Source organism: Lipomyces tetrasporus (genome assembly GCF_029532465.1).
Source record: "Lipomyces tetrasporus strain NRRL Y-64009 chromosome Unknown POJ06scaffold_2, whole genome shotgun sequence".
Lineage (NCBI taxonomy): Eukaryota > Fungi > Ascomycota > Lipomycetes > Lipomycetales > Lipomycetaceae > Lipomyces > Lipomyces tetrasporus.
In genome coordinates, this window is record NW_026611597.1 from 2144143 (window position 1) to 2158446 (window position 14304).

Genomic DNA, 14304 nt, shown 5'->3' on the forward strand with positions numbered 1-14304 from the left:
CAGCCACTCGACCTTCGGGCGAGCTAGTTGCTTCTATCAGAACGCAGTGGCTGTGCGTTGAGGCTAGTCTCCTTGCCATCTGGTTTTGCCAGTGGAATGCAAGGTGGAACCACCAGATCTCGGCATTTTTTTCGTAAGTTCAAATCCGGGGTTTGGTGGCCGTCTAAATACAAATACAAGAGAGATATAACTACTAATACTTCTAAATTTATCATATAATCCCAAAAGTACTTGATCCTCATTAATATTATACAAAAGTATGACGCATGCTAATATCTACAACTTCAATTCTGAACTTCCCCTAGGACCACCTTTGTCAACCTTCAGTCTGCCTTCAATATCGCGCTTCTCGCCTCGTTTGCCGATAACTGTGACGTTGCCCTTCTTCAACGTCTCTACAACGCTTGCGCGACTGCCCTCTTTCTGGCCTTTAACCTGTCGGGTTTCCAGCCTCTTCGCCTCCTTCTTAGCATGGCGAGCTTTCTCACGACGACGGCGTCGTTTCCGTTCCTCTCGAGTCAACTCTGCACGAGCAACAGGTAAGCCGTCACCGCGAATAACCTCCTTCTTGCTGTCATCCTTGGTGATGCCATTCAACGGGATATACACTTCTTGAGGTGCAAGCATGCTCTCCGTAGACATTGCAATCGGCTGCGCTTCTTCCATAGAGATTGCAGGAGCGTTGGGAACAATAGATATAGATGGTTTCGCAGGCTTAGGCGTGAAGTGCCACGATGACAAAGCATCAAGCTTGTATGTAATATCCGCAAATAACTCTTCAATCTCTTGATGGGCTTTTTGCAGTTTGCTGTCTTGCATTGTGGGGTGGCTATCCGGATCAACCTCCCGGAGATGCTCCTCCGCGTAGATTTCTGCCAGTGACTTGGATGACTTTGTCTGATCGACATCAACAAGTTTGCTGGGTCGAAACTCTGCGATGCCATCTGGGGTACGCCGAGGGAGATCATTGAAATCATTCTATGTAATTAGTTAGAATCTTATAAACTATATCCCAAAAATATCGCTGGCAAAACTAGAACCAACATTTTTAATCCGACTTCGAATCATTTCATCTAACGACTCGGTAACTTCGTTGGTAATGACTGGAACGGGTTTGGTCCCACGGTCAAATTCTAGATCTTCTTCTAACAAGGAATTCAATGGCCGGTCACGAGCTTTGGCTTCACCCATAAGCGCCCAGTCTTTTTTGGCAACGTTCTCCTCCTCGAGCTGAGCAACTTGAGCTTTCAGTTTACGCTGCATCTTTTCAAAAGTAGATATCTTTTGATCATCCTCTCCCGCACCCTCGACCTTGCCGTTGTCATCTTCCGCAAACAAATCTTTCTTTAGCCCACCCAATGCCAGTTCGAGATTATCGTCGTCAAACTCGTCACCAAGACCAGAGAAGTCGTCCTGTTTGGACTTTTTATTTTTTTCCGACTTAAACTGCCTTTTACTTTTCTTACTTCCTGGAGGAGGAGCGAAGAAATTTTCGTATCGAATCTCGTTGGCATTGTCGTTGGCATCTTGATTGTTAATACTCCCAAAGTGCCCTTCGATATCGTCTTCGTCGTAGTCTTCCGAACCTTCATCTGATTCATTGTCATGTTCCTCTTTTCGAAGCCGAGATTTCTCGAGAGATCCTGAAAGCTCATCTGGATCGGCGAAATAGTCGATATCTTCGTCGTCGTCGTCGTCGTCGTCGTCGTCTTCATCTAGGAAATTATTCTGTTCTGCCTCTTCCGTCATGCGGTTGAATTCATCGATGTTGAAGAATTTGCTATTAAGTCCGTGGACATCCTTAACGAAGTCAACATCCTCGCCATCCTCATCACCCCGACCATCGTCTTCATTAACATAGCCATCGTTGCTCCCATCGGAGTCCAGTCCCTCGAAGTCCTTGTCCAAGTTGTCTTCGTCTTCGAGACCTTCCTCATCGTCCTCTAAGCTCTCGTCAACTTCCTCCTCGCTTGCAATATCGTCAAGCAGGCTGTTCCGCTCTTCAACTTCTTCTTCATCTACTTCTTTTTCATCTACATCGTTCTCAGTGAATTCTTCGGCATCACTTTCATTGTCCAGGTCCAGTTCGTCGTCGGAGTCACCGTCCTCTTCTAGCTCATTGTCATCTTCCGCTGCTTCTTCAAACTCGTCTTCATCCGAATCGTCAGAAGCGTGCCTATCCTGGTCCACTTCTTCCTCTTCCTCATTGTCGTCACCACCAACTACACCGGTTAACCTCCTCCGTTTGGCAATGTTTTCTAACTCGTCATCGTCTGCAGTGTCGTCGCCGCTAGTTATAGTCGCATACTTGTCATAGAGAACCTTATCAGCAATGCGATCTAACACCAATCGTGTCTGTTCCCAAATTTGGACCGAATCGAGACCACTTAGGTATATGCCTTCCTTGAATACCGTGGAATACTGCTTCGCGAGCGGATCAAGAAAATACTTTACAGAGTGTCGCGCAGAGTCCCCCAATTCAGGAGTAGGAAGTAAAAGCTCCTCTGGTGCCGTTGTCAATGCGTTTCGTAATAAAGACGTCATCTCTGGACTAGTTTCTTTCATTTTCGGTCCTTGCAACTGTAGTTGTCCATTATCAACTGCAATTCGGTTTCTTAATGCGCACAAAATTTTCCCCCCTCTGAACACTGGGAGCATAGGGTTAGGCTATTCTCTCTGCATGTTCCTGCCAAACTCCCAAGACCCCGACTAAGTTTGCTTTAAGTTGAGGCTGTTAAGCCCGTGCGAGAAATCCCTACGGCAATTATTCTCGGGTGTTTAATTGCTACACACATTTTCCAGCGGCGATCCTATGGCCAGCCAACGTTTTTTTGAAGTCGCAGTCGCTCCACAATAATATAGCGGATACGTAGGAGCCTGCTTCACAGTGTGTTTTGTGATTTAAATTACTCAGTGGAAGAGTTCAGGACCCGTGAACTGTGTTGACTATCTGTGCACTTAGCGCTCCAAATTGCTATGCGCATTTTGAACCTATACTTCTACGAGAATCTTGAACAGGACAAAGGTAGTGACAGTAGCAATTTGCCAGCCCTTATTTAGAGCCGGCGAATTATTGAGAGCGCGAATGCTCAGTGACGAGGTAACTCAGCTTTTGTCGGACTTCGGTCGGTCTCTGTCAGCAGTGTCGGCAAGCGTTGTAGCGAGTCTTTCTGATCCGGACGAGCAGGCATTTTATCTTGCCTGTGATGTATTGTTTATGCTTGAAGAATTGCATGGATCGTCCGAGAAGGAGAGCCATAGTAACGGGACAGCAATAGAGCTCATGGCCAAGGTGGTTAATGGCGAATACCTGCTTTACAAGCTGTACGAGCAGTACGGACTGATAGAGTTGAACCCATTCTTGGCGCATTTCGTTGACGTATATAATCAGCGAAAACGCCGAGAAAGTCAGTCGGAAGTGTCAAGTCACCTGCACAACATCCAGGCAAGCATAGTGTCACTGTTCCTCTCCGGGGAAACTGCGACCATCAGCGACCTGTCCGCTGCTCAGTTTGCTGAACAGGCAGGTAGACTGGCAAAGGAGGTTGACATGAATAGGTTTGTTGATGCACTGGTTAATCAAGGAGTACTGGATCCTCCTGACGGCCGAGCAAACGCAACTGAGACTGGGAAGGTGAAGCCACAAGGCGACTCCGAGAATGTCCAGCGCTTATTAGTGTCTTCGTTAACCGAGGAGATATCTGAAAAGGAAGTGGAGGTGCGTAGACCACGTTTTGATGTGGTATGGTAACAGCACTAACTGCCGCAAAGTCTTTGATCAACGTACTCAAAAGTGACCTCACGCTGCTCATGTCGTCTGTCGACCTCTCAATCAACGCGATTTCATCTATGTTGCATGTAAATCCTGCGTTGGGACGCTCTCTAATTACGTTGTTATTGTCTACGATATTGCGTGCTGAGTAAGTTCTACGCTCTGAATGCCAATCCATCCGTGGACAAGGCTAATTTTGATAGTGTATTGCAACTGTTGCAGTATCTGCCTCCGACGCTTCCTGTTCTCGAGGCATTGAACCACCTGCTTGTACCATTTCCGCTGCCATCTGGGCAGCAAACAATTACGACATCTCTTCTACGTGATGAGGAAAAGTCGGCGCTCCTACATCCCTTTCTGTCCAATGCTACTCGCACAATCGAGAGCGGGGCGGTTGCTGCAGGCGGCGAAAATGTGCTAGATGATACAAGTGGACAGACGCGTCAGGTTCAGCTCCTCTGCCTCTTTATCCAGTCGTTGCTACGCACTGGTGCCATAATGTTCGAGGAATACATCTACGAGATTCAGACGCTTACTATTAGCTTTGTCTACGTGCCCGAGGCACGAGAACTTTTCCAGATCGTGCAACGCGTCATGAAGCAGCAGACTGCAGATGGACGCACCCCTCACTCTGCCACGCAATACACTAGTGTGCAAGTTCTGTAGGATAGTGCTCATTTTGTTGATTCTTCTTGCCCTTCAACTTCCATCTAAGGAAGTACTGCGAGGTCGATGTTCAATTAGGCTTTGCGTGGGATGTGCACGCTGGATTATGTATATAGTAGTTGCATATGGTTATTTGATTGGGACGGCGCATTGACGTGAGTTATCATTGTCTATATTGTCTAATTGCAGCATCTATGTTTGCACGTACAGCTTTGGATTAATATCTTAGTTATAGATATGTTGCAGCTGAACGGCTCTTTCTCATTCAACAAACGCGGTACCTCCTGAATCAAAACTTGACTATCAACATATGCAATATTTTCTTTTTAACAAGAAAACCAGCTCGAGCTCGCCCGCTGTGATCATAGGGGCGTAGTGTTTGTACACCTCTGCTTGCACAGATAGAGTAGCAAATTGATTATCGGTTTTTAGACGTGCTCTCACGACTAGCTAGCTATAACAGGCAATACAAGCAAAACTAGCTAACGAAGCAAACGAAGAAAAATTAAGGAGAAACATTGGAACGTTATGAAGATGAAACAAGCCGATCATGCAGCAAATAATTATACATAACTACAACGTAATACATCAATATCAACAACATACATACATATCAATCGATATACATTAAATCATCAAAAATGACTTCACAACCCTCTGATATACTGTCGCAACTTGGCAGCGAGGTATTTGAGATTCCTGATTCACCAGTACGTATTCGTACAAAGTTGTCTCCTTCTCTGGCTACGTCAACAACTACATATCATACCGAGCTCTTGCTATGGAGAACAATACCAGTTTATTAACTACACCTACTGAACACGAAATGCAACAATGGCGAGAGAAGGGGCCTCTAGGCAAGCTACATAATATTGTAGTCTCAGTTCACAACGGTTAGCCAATTTCAGAGAGCTTAGTGGTGGCCGCAACCTTCGCTCATTATCTTGCTCTTCCCTCCTCTACCACCACCTTCTCCTCCTCTTCTTCCCCTCCTTCTTTGATGAACGTCTCAAAGTGTCAGGACCCTAGTGGTGGCGATCACTGTACTATGCGCAGTGGGCCATAATCAATTCTAAGATTGATTATCGTGGTCTTTTGGCCAAGTTGGTACCGCCCCAGCGCGGCCCTAAGATTCGTAGGAACTCACCCACTAGATCCTTACACAAAGCGATCTTCTGCAGTTGCGCACATGGCCCTCATAAGCTTTTGGACATAAACAGTCGCATTAAATTGAATAACTTTGTCTGGAATGTGTGCAGCTCGCCATGCATTATCCGGAAACAAATCACTTATCTTAATTCCAAGCGTGGTAGGGAGATCATCACAGGTGCGCCCATCTTGAACCAGGTACTGCAGAGTTATGCACGTCAGAATTAGCCTCACAAAGTTACCCTGATGATTCGACTCACGTATCTAGAAGCAATACTGGTACCAGCTCGCCAGATTTCAATGAAAACGTCCTTCAGCTCCCCAGCCCACTTGTGGCCTCGGTACAAAAATAGAGTATGGCGGTTGTTCGAGAGGTTCAAACCCAACGTCTCATTCATACTGCTCTCCATCAGATCAGTCGCAGCTTTCACATCTCCGATATCCCCGTACTCAGTAGTAGGATTCTTGAACCGCGGTTTCTCAGTAAGACAGAGCAATATATAGACATTAACACCGTGACCAATGATCCACATGTTCTTGCTTCTACAGAGGCTGTTATAGTCCTCGCTGAACCCGGCCTCGAGAACGACTGTGACCTTCTTGCCATCCAGATATTTATACCTCACTCCTCCATCTGGCTGCTTCGTGCTCCCCTCAAACTCGCCTTCAAAGCGCTTAGTGGTGGTGGATCCATAAGATCCAATACGAGATTCCAGACTATATGTCGACAGGTATTGCTTGGCATCTGCGACGATTGGGCCAATGAGGTCTAATGCTGCAAATTCATGGATATAACCAGGACACGTCACCACCGTCACCGTCTCGGTGAAACTGTCATATGACAATGACGGGTACCTATAACAGTGAAAACCGTTAGCTATTTCGGAACAAGGAAATATGCAACTAGTATACTATACCGAAGTTCCAGGGACTCTGGATACAATTTGAAAAATGCATTTTCTAGTTGCAAATACTTTGCATGAGACAGCTGAATATCTAGTCTCCCCTCCGGAGGGTTACTCTTCAGGAGGTTAAGTGCCCTGTTATAATTCGCATCCATGCCCTTGTCCGGCGCAGAAGAAACATCCTTTGATTCCATAACTGGCATCAGCGCTGCCCCCTAAGTGAAACCAACGCTTTTGGCAACAGACTGTGGGTTGGTAGGACTACTGTTGCGCGTGAGACCACCAATCTCGAGAGATTTTACCGAATCGTGCCCAACCGCTGTTCTCGTGGCTCTTTTCTTTCGTCTGCATTTCCTGTCGGCTGCTGTTCATTGCGAATGACCGCTGTGATCATGATCAGCGCCACGCTGCGTGAGGCTGAGCCTGTTAGTGGATCGCATCCTCCGCAAAACGGCATCCATGACGTAATGGATGAATTCTGATAATGTGTGGTGATTGAGATAACGAAGGGAACGCGACACAGGAAGCGAAGATGGCGAGAACTGTTCGAACGCAGACAGCTTTGTTTATTTATCTGCCGCACATTGCAATTTGGACCGGCCGCAGCGTCAGCGTCATTCGTGCGATGTTTCTATTATTCTCTAACAGAGGCAAGGGTTTCTGTCTCAAGCCGAAGCAAGTCAGTTGGCAGTGATATTTTATTGTCCCATATATTAGTCTTGTATACGAGTATTCCAAGTCAATTTCGTGATTTGTAGACCTTTTCATAGCGTGTCATGCGGGCTTTTTGTTGCTCGGCTGACTGATTTCGAAATGTTTAACTCCAGGTAAGGGTACCGTACCGCCTGCCGCCTGCCGCCCTGGCCCTGATAAACACTGAGAATAGAAACATTTTGAAGGTGGCAGCTTCTGTTCAGGGCCGCGCGATCGGATTTCCATTCCTCCCAGCAGTTCGTCAACCGGGAATTTCCCTAATTTCAGATTACGCTCCCTGGTGAACGCCTACCGTGGGCTCACAGCTCCTTTTCTTTTCCTGTTTCCGTATTCGTCTTGCCATTCAGCTGTACATGACAGGTGCGAGCCGAGAATAAGCGATTTCGACGCGACTGATATATCTCGATTACGCGCCTCCTCTAAGTTTATCAATTGACATTATCGCTACACCTATACGCGATCAGCATACGTCATTATTTGCATAGCAGACATGCGTTTTTTAATACAGCTACTAGTTCTGCTATTGGTATTTTTGATGGGGTTTGTTCGAGGACAAGGTAGGGAGCATGCAGCCGTTTGAGCCGTAACGACTGGCGCCGGCGCGACCAGTTTATTTCTGAAGATATTTTAAATGTTAACATCGTAGTAGGTGTTGTGCCGGATACCACGTCAACCACTTCCACGCCAACTAGCACCCCAACGACGTGGGTTTGGGTCACTGTTACTACAACGGTGAACGGTGTATTGAGGACAACCACACCTTCCACTCCCTTTACACAGGCGTTTACGTCTATGTACACGTCCTTTAATAACCCATCTTCCGGTTCTATTGGGCTCGGAACACATACTGGAACGATCGGTGTAGTGAAGACACCAGCGGAAACGTCCTCGTCGGCCGGTCGACATAGTTCGGGTAGGAATGACAGACCAGTGGGACTGGTAGCGTGCCTCGCTGCCGCAGTTGTTTGTGTGTTGCTAGGAACAGGAAGTTTGTTCTTCATGTAAAATGGCACTTACGTGGGAGCCTAATGGTCCGTCGTCTACCACCTGATATTGCCTGCTGGACATTACCAGAACGACCGTCTAGAAAGAAATTTGTACATTTTAGTTATTATGGTTTTGTTGGCGTTCTACGTGAGCTTGTATTTGTGATCCCGCACTTTCTACTCGATGAGGTCGAGCGGTTCTATGCATCGAGTGTTTACTTCATACAAAACATTCCACCTTTGCTATCATATTCAGAGTTGGGAGCTTATTGCGCGTCATTGTATCGGTGTAAAATTTTGGCAATAGACTGTTACTTCGATCATGCTATTCTGTACCTGAAATGGAAGACTGTAGCCGACCAGAAAACTAATCTAACAAACCCTCAATATTCCTGGGTACCCTAACCCAAACCGATGCTAAGCAAAACTCACCTGATCCGATGATAGGGATTTTCCGTACTGACCCGCAGTTCTACCGTTTCCGCTAACTTAATCCGAACTCCAATGTACAACAAAACGAGTGGTGAGCGATATGGCATTCAATAAGGAAATAGGGGCCGTTCGCGCCCTGAAGTTAGGGTTTAAGGCAGGCGTCCGTGACTGCGTTGTCAACGACGCCGCGCGGCGTTGAATCAGTGCGACCCATACAGCGGATCTCGATACTGAATCCTTAGTCGGTATAACAGGTCTCGTTGATTCGCAGTTCACACGGTCATTCAACTGAACATAATTGACAAATACAATGGCTCCAGCAGTATGTGTTCAACTTTTCTTTTCTCGCTTTGCTGGCATATGACGATGTTTGATAAAATGTGTCGGTAATTGTTGTAAGTCCAGTAGGCTGAGATCTCTCTTTTGCTGTTTAGAAATCCACCAAGAAGTCCACCAAGGTCACGTCTAGAGTAAGTCAAGCTCAATATCTATTGTTTGAAGTAGTACGATTGGTTGACTGTGCCCTTTAGTATGTTGTCGATTACTCCAACGCCAACAGTATCTTCGATGACGAGGGATTCATCAGCTTCTTGAACAACAAGATCAAGGTCGATGGCCGCACTGGCAACCTTGGTGACGTTATCACTGTCTCCAAGGAATCAGACAGCAAAATTGTCGTTGTTGCGCACACCCAGTTCTCTGGCCGATACCTTAAATATCTTACAAAGAAGTACCTTAAGAAGACCAACTTCCGAGACTGTACGTAGCCTTCGAGTTTTAATAGTTGGTTTATTGGTTCTGACGTTATAAATATAGGGCTTCGTGTCGTCTCCGTTTCCAAGGGCGTTTATGAGCTCCGATACTTCAATATCGTTGTGTCGGATGAGTCTGAGGATGATGAAGAATAGACGAGTTATGGGTGGGACAATCAAAAAATTTCAAAAAGTGTGTACTAGTATATATCCGTTGTTAATATGAATTAGCATTAATTATGACAACGTCTATTGGATTTTAAAATTTTGTCATCGCCGCGAAGGAACCGCGGTAATCATAGATTAGTGTGGCACCGTGGACATGACTTGCACGACGAACCGCTGACTGCTGCGGAACCGTCCTCAGTAATGTGCTGCGCCTGGTACCGTAATGTAACACTTACTAGCCGTGATATATTATTATAAAGCCAGGAATTGATATTGCATATTGAAGAAATTTGACGGCTTAGGGTTAGGGCGCATAAGCCAACTGTTGAAATGAAATATTTATATGTCCGCAAACAAAGCACCCTGGGAACTTCGCTAGGAATCCATGACTCCAAAATCCCGTCCGCCTGGGCAATCGTCAAGGTCATTGAATGCATCATCTTACAAGTATGCGTCTCCAGTAATACAGCAATCAGTACTCTCACTGCTGCGGCGCGCTTTCTCTGCAGTATACTCTGATCCGGAGACGTTAGCGAACACGATTCAGGCTGTAAAAGCCCATTTATACGCGAGGGATTATGCGGCAGCGTTTGAGTCGTGTGACTATTTATTAGCCTATGCGGTGCGATGGTCTTCGTCCCGTGCACTGGCATATTTGCATGTACTTGGGGATCTTTGTCCGCACATACGACAGGTCCTTACTAGCACGCCGAATGAGAAGAAAAATATATTATGTATAGGTGGTGGAGCAGGCGGAGAAGTCTTAGCCCTAGCAACGTTGGCTAATGATCTGCGTGCGAAGAATGTAAATATTTTGGCAGTTGATATCGCACATTGGGACGATGTTTTCGTGAGGCTGCGCGATGGTATACGGCGTGGTCTTGGGTGGGACAAGAATGGAGACGGGGATGACATTGCTAATGATAGCATACAGTTGAAGTTTACTCAAATGGATATACTAGATGTCCCATGTTACTTGGAGGAAGCAGACGTCACGACCGGTTTAGAGAGCGCCGGCGATGCTCCAGAACCGGAAGGCTGTAATGATAGCTTTAACGACAGAGTCGATTTCTCATCGCTAGATATAATAACAATATTGTTTACGACAAATGAACTATTTGCGCAGTCAAGGCCAAGGACGCTAACACTACTTCGTTATATCACAGATAACTGCAAACCCGGCACGCTATTGCTTGTTGTCGAAAGCGCGGGATCTTACTCGCACATTCAGATCGGTAGCAAGACTTTCCCGGTACAGTTCTTGTTAGACCACACGCTGGTCGATGGCGGCGCAAGATGGGAGAAAGTTGTTGATGACGACGCAGTCTGGTTTAGAGTGGATGGGGCCGTCTTAAAATATCCCTTACAGCTAGAGAATATGCGGTTTTTTCTCCGGATGTACAGAAGGATGTGATGTGAGAAGGACATAGAGGGGCTCTGGGAATATACCGCTGTGGTGCGGCAGAAGGCCTCAGACAGGAGTTTTGAGATCTATATGGTTTAGAATACACAACGGGCGCGCAATATATGGAGTCACGCAACAACACCCATAATTTGGGAATGCGGCTAGCATGCTGTCATTAATGATAATTTGAAGAGCCGGCTTTTCCATATGAAGTAGCTGCTGTGCGCACACTGAAGTATTATTGGCGAAGGCTATCTAAGATTTTTTAGTTTAGCTCTTGTCCTGAATCCACTAATTATGCGACTCGTTGCGGATGCGAACAGAATACCACGTCCCCGCAATGTCTCCTGTAGTATTTAACTGTAATTAGGTTTACGCAGTCTCTGCTTTTGCTTTTCTTTGGCTGCCGATTTCTTATCAGCAATAAATGACTTTGATTACCGCTTTTCTAAGTCAGCTCACGGTCTCATCCAGATTGTCAATGTTGACCTTTGAATCAAGGTATTGAGGGTTGATTTGCATTGATGGTCGTTCTAATTTCAAGGGTTAGGGTATTACTGAATGGTGCGACATAGTTACGTTTGATTGGCCAACCAAGGCCGCCGCCGCCTTTCCATCACCGAGTCAGGTTCGCGCAGTTCACGATTTCTGGGAGCCAGAAAAACACACCACCACGGGATTCACGAACTCGATCCTGACGCAGCGATACACCTCCGTCTCCACTCACTTTAGTATTGAGAAGAACCATCGCGCAGCAATGTTCGTGCGACAGGTTGTTAAATCTAGCCGAGTTGCCGCTCGTCGCGTTCCCGCAGCATTCTTCCGGGTCAGCCCATCTCCAGTGCGCCCAGTGTCTACCCGCTACTTTTCATGCACCGCCTTACGAGGTATGTTCGATAGTCAGAGTGCGAAAAGATTCATATTTTGGCCCATTTGGAGGAGTTGCAATTTTAGTCTATGGTTCTAATTTGATCTATAGCCGCTACCACTCCCGCCAAGCCTAGTGGGGGAGAGGTTGAGGAAATCGAAGGTCCGCGTGTCTCTACTCACGTCAGCGAAATCGAGAGACCAGAGGATTTATTCGGTCCTGGTGCTGAACCTGGAGAGGTCCCATCCGATTTTGAGCAGGCTACTGGTCTCGGTAGGTGGAAGATTAGCATTTTCGTCGGGAATGCGGTGGATTTTATGCGACACGAGTTGGAATCTAATTAGAATACTACAGAGCGTATCGAATTGCTTAGCAACATGGCCGGTATTGATATCTGGGATTTGGATCCTTTGCCGTCTAACCGTGTTGGTACCATTGAGGACCCTATCATTATCGATTCCCCAGCTGAGCAGAAGTACCTTGGTTGCACTGGCTCGCCTGCGGAAAGCCATGAAATTGAGTATGCTACTCGAGTAATGACATTGTGGTGATGTATGCAAACTGATGGTAAATTTAGGTGGCTCAACGCTACCATCTACGAGCCTGCCCGATGCCTTGAGTGCGGTTCCGTTTATCAGCTCAACTATGTCGGACCTGCTGACGAGATCCACGCTGACCCTGCCAAAGGCATCTACTTTATTGAGGAGGAGGAGGCTCCGGAGTTGCCAAAGCCATAAATTAATCAATATTATGTCATATAACGGTTGGGTTGGTTAGGAATAGGTGAATTTCTACGTTGAGATGCCATGTATTTTCGCTACACCAGGACCTAACTTTACATCGATGAATAAAATGGCGTCTATTTGGTTCATTGATTACAACTTTTATCTAGGAGCATCCACTGCCCTCTAGCAACATTTATTCGTCAAATCTATTTGTAGTCCAACTTTTCGGTAATGTTAAGCATACTTGGATATTGTACATTCAGTATTTACAAAATGTTGGCGCAACATAGTAGCGGGCTAGAGTTTAGGCCTTCTTTGTGGATCTTTTCCTGGCAGCAGTAGGCATTCCTGCTTTCGTAGGTTTTACATCTTTTCCAGCCTCCGTTGCTTTCTGTGACGCTGCGTCTTTCTTTCTCTGCATAGCCGCACGTCGCTCAGCTTCTTCAATCTGTTTCGAACTAATATCCCACAGTTTTTGGCTGAGTTCTTCGTCTTCAACTTCTTTCCTGGGAGACCTATAGTTGTCGCATTATCAGTGCTAAAGATATCGGTGTCCGTTAAAAAGGACCATACCTGCGCGTTACTTCTCTGCACTCGTTGTAGATCTTTCCTCCCTGGCCACTTGAGCACTCAGGACTCATGGCAATGTGCAATATAGTCTGGGCACCCTGAATCGGACTCTTCAGCACCAGCCACCAAAATGGCCACATAATCAGGTACATGAGGAGGCCCCACAAACTTCCAAAAGAAATAAAATTTCTCAATGTAGCTGTTCTCACAAAGCCGGGGTTGGCCATAAATACTCGCGCATTATTTGCATTTCCGTCAGGACGTTTGTACTCGTCCAGCATTCTCTGGAATTGCCGGACAAACATAAGTAAGGCCAACTTTGCGGATCCGAATGCGCGCCATGGTTTGCTGGACGGAAATCCCCGATTGATGAATTCCGGATCGGTAATGTCAAAATCTGCGAGGACGTAGGTGCTGCATCCGGTAAGAATAATGCGGACGTCGCGGTCGGGCGGTTGCACTCGGAACGAAGGAGACAACAAATTTAGTAGATGATAATGCCCCACATAATTTATACCCCAGTGCGCCTCAATCCCGTCTGCAGTGAACATCCGCTGCTTAAACGGAGGCTGAAACAGTCCAGCGCAGCAGATCACCATGTCCAGCCGTCGAGGCGGGCTATTGTCGAGCCATTTAGTCGCGAATAGTCGGACAGAGTGCAAGGATGACAAGTCCACTTCTTCGGCATATATGAGGTTGTTGCCGCTACTCTCTCTCAGATCCGCAATATACTCAACGAGCCATCCGTCCGAGAGAGACTTGACAAGTAATATAATCTGTGCCCCGCGTTTGGCCAGATCTTCTACAACTGCTGCTCCAATTCCTGATGTACCGCCCTGGCATTCGAGGTTAGTCTCGTGAAACAGATTATTGATCAAAAACCATTACCGAGCCCTACAGTAACCATGACGACGCGACCATGCATATCCCTCTCCCATGTATTTTGCGTGCCACCAAAGAACCGCTTTAACAAATAGATAATTCCGAGCAATGGCGCGTAGAATTTGATGTATGGCCAAAACGGAATTGCATCGGGACCCTGAGAAATTGCTGTCCACGCAATTTCGATCGGCATCGCGATAAGAACTTCCCTCCAAACAGAGGACCTCAGACCCGAATCAGTCTTTTAGAAGTTTGCGGGCGATCAAAAATCCACAAATTACTGCAACAAGAACGCAGATCGCGTCAACGA

General features: G+C 46.5%; 7 protein-coding genes across 7 annotated transcripts; 4 read left to right on the forward strand and 3 right to left on the reverse strand.

The window, feature by feature from the left end:
• Window positions 1-276: 276 nt before the first annotated feature.
• Window positions 277-2565, reverse strand: POJ06DRAFT_236185 (Mpp10 protein-domain-containing protein; the record flags this gene model as incomplete). The annotated part of the gene is made up of 2 exons (XM_056185886.1): window positions 277-978; window positions 1045-2565. The coding sequence occupies 2 exons, from the start codon at window positions 2563-2565 to the stop codon at window positions 277-279; spliced, it is 2223 nt and encodes a 740-aa protein (XP_056046701.1).
• Window positions 2566-3085: 520 nt separating this feature from the next.
• POJ06DRAFT_266109 (uncharacterized protein) lies at window positions 3086-4438 on the forward strand (the record flags this gene model as incomplete). The annotated part of the gene is made up of 3 exons (XM_056189130.1): window positions 3086-3718; window positions 3772-3920; window positions 3976-4438. The coding sequence occupies 3 exons, from the start codon at window positions 3086-3088 to the stop codon at window positions 4436-4438; spliced, it is 1245 nt and encodes a 414-aa protein (XP_056046702.1).
• Window positions 4439-5596: 1158 nt separating this feature from the next.
• POJ06DRAFT_299503 (uncharacterized protein) lies at window positions 5597-6695 on the reverse strand (the record flags this gene model as incomplete). Its single annotated transcript, XM_056190686.1, has 3 exons — window positions 5597-5788; window positions 5848-6442; window positions 6505-6695. The coding sequence occupies 3 exons, from the start codon at window positions 6693-6695 to the stop codon at window positions 5597-5599; spliced, it is 978 nt and encodes a 325-aa protein (XP_056046703.1).
• Window positions 6696-8848: 2153 nt separating this feature from the next.
• Window positions 8849-9867, forward strand: POJ06DRAFT_247028 (ribosomal protein L22e). Its single transcript, XM_056186859.1, has 4 exons — window positions 8849-8946; window positions 9059-9094; window positions 9155-9383; window positions 9441-9867. The coding sequence occupies exons 1-4, from the start codon at window positions 8935-8937 to the stop codon at window positions 9530-9532; spliced, it is 369 nt and encodes a 122-aa protein (XP_056046704.1). The 5' UTR covers window positions 8849-8934; the 3' UTR covers window positions 9533-9867.
• A 40-nt stretch (window positions 9868-9907) lies between these two features.
• Window positions 9908-11308, forward strand: POJ06DRAFT_66150 (uncharacterized protein). The gene has a single exon (XM_056191356.1). It carries the CDS (start codon window positions 9930-9932, stop codon window positions 10956-10958), a length of 1029 nt encoding a protein of 342 aa, XP_056046705.1. The 5' UTR covers window positions 9908-9929; the 3' UTR covers window positions 10959-11308.
• POJ06DRAFT_66155 (cytochrome c oxidase subunit VB-domain-containing protein) lies at window positions 11309-12827 on the forward strand. The gene is made up of 5 exons (XM_056191357.1): window positions 11309-11450; window positions 11500-11836; window positions 11929-12090; window positions 12172-12337; window positions 12395-12827. Exons 2-5 carry the CDS (start codon window positions 11707-11709, stop codon window positions 12552-12554), a joined length of 618 nt encoding a protein of 205 aa, XP_056046706.1. The 5' UTR covers window positions 11309-11450; window positions 11500-11706; the 3' UTR covers window positions 12555-12827.
• On the reverse strand, window positions 12827-14291 carry POJ06DRAFT_66173 (uncharacterized protein). Its single transcript, XM_056191358.1, has 2 exons — window positions 14011-14291; window positions 12827-13948 (listed from the first exon to the last, which is right to left on the reverse strand). Exons 1-2 carry the CDS (start codon window positions 14185-14187, stop codon window positions 13100-13102), a joined length of 1026 nt encoding a protein of 341 aa, XP_056046707.1. The 5' UTR covers window positions 14188-14291; the 3' UTR covers window positions 12827-13099.
• Window positions 14292-14304: the final 13 nt, after the last annotated feature.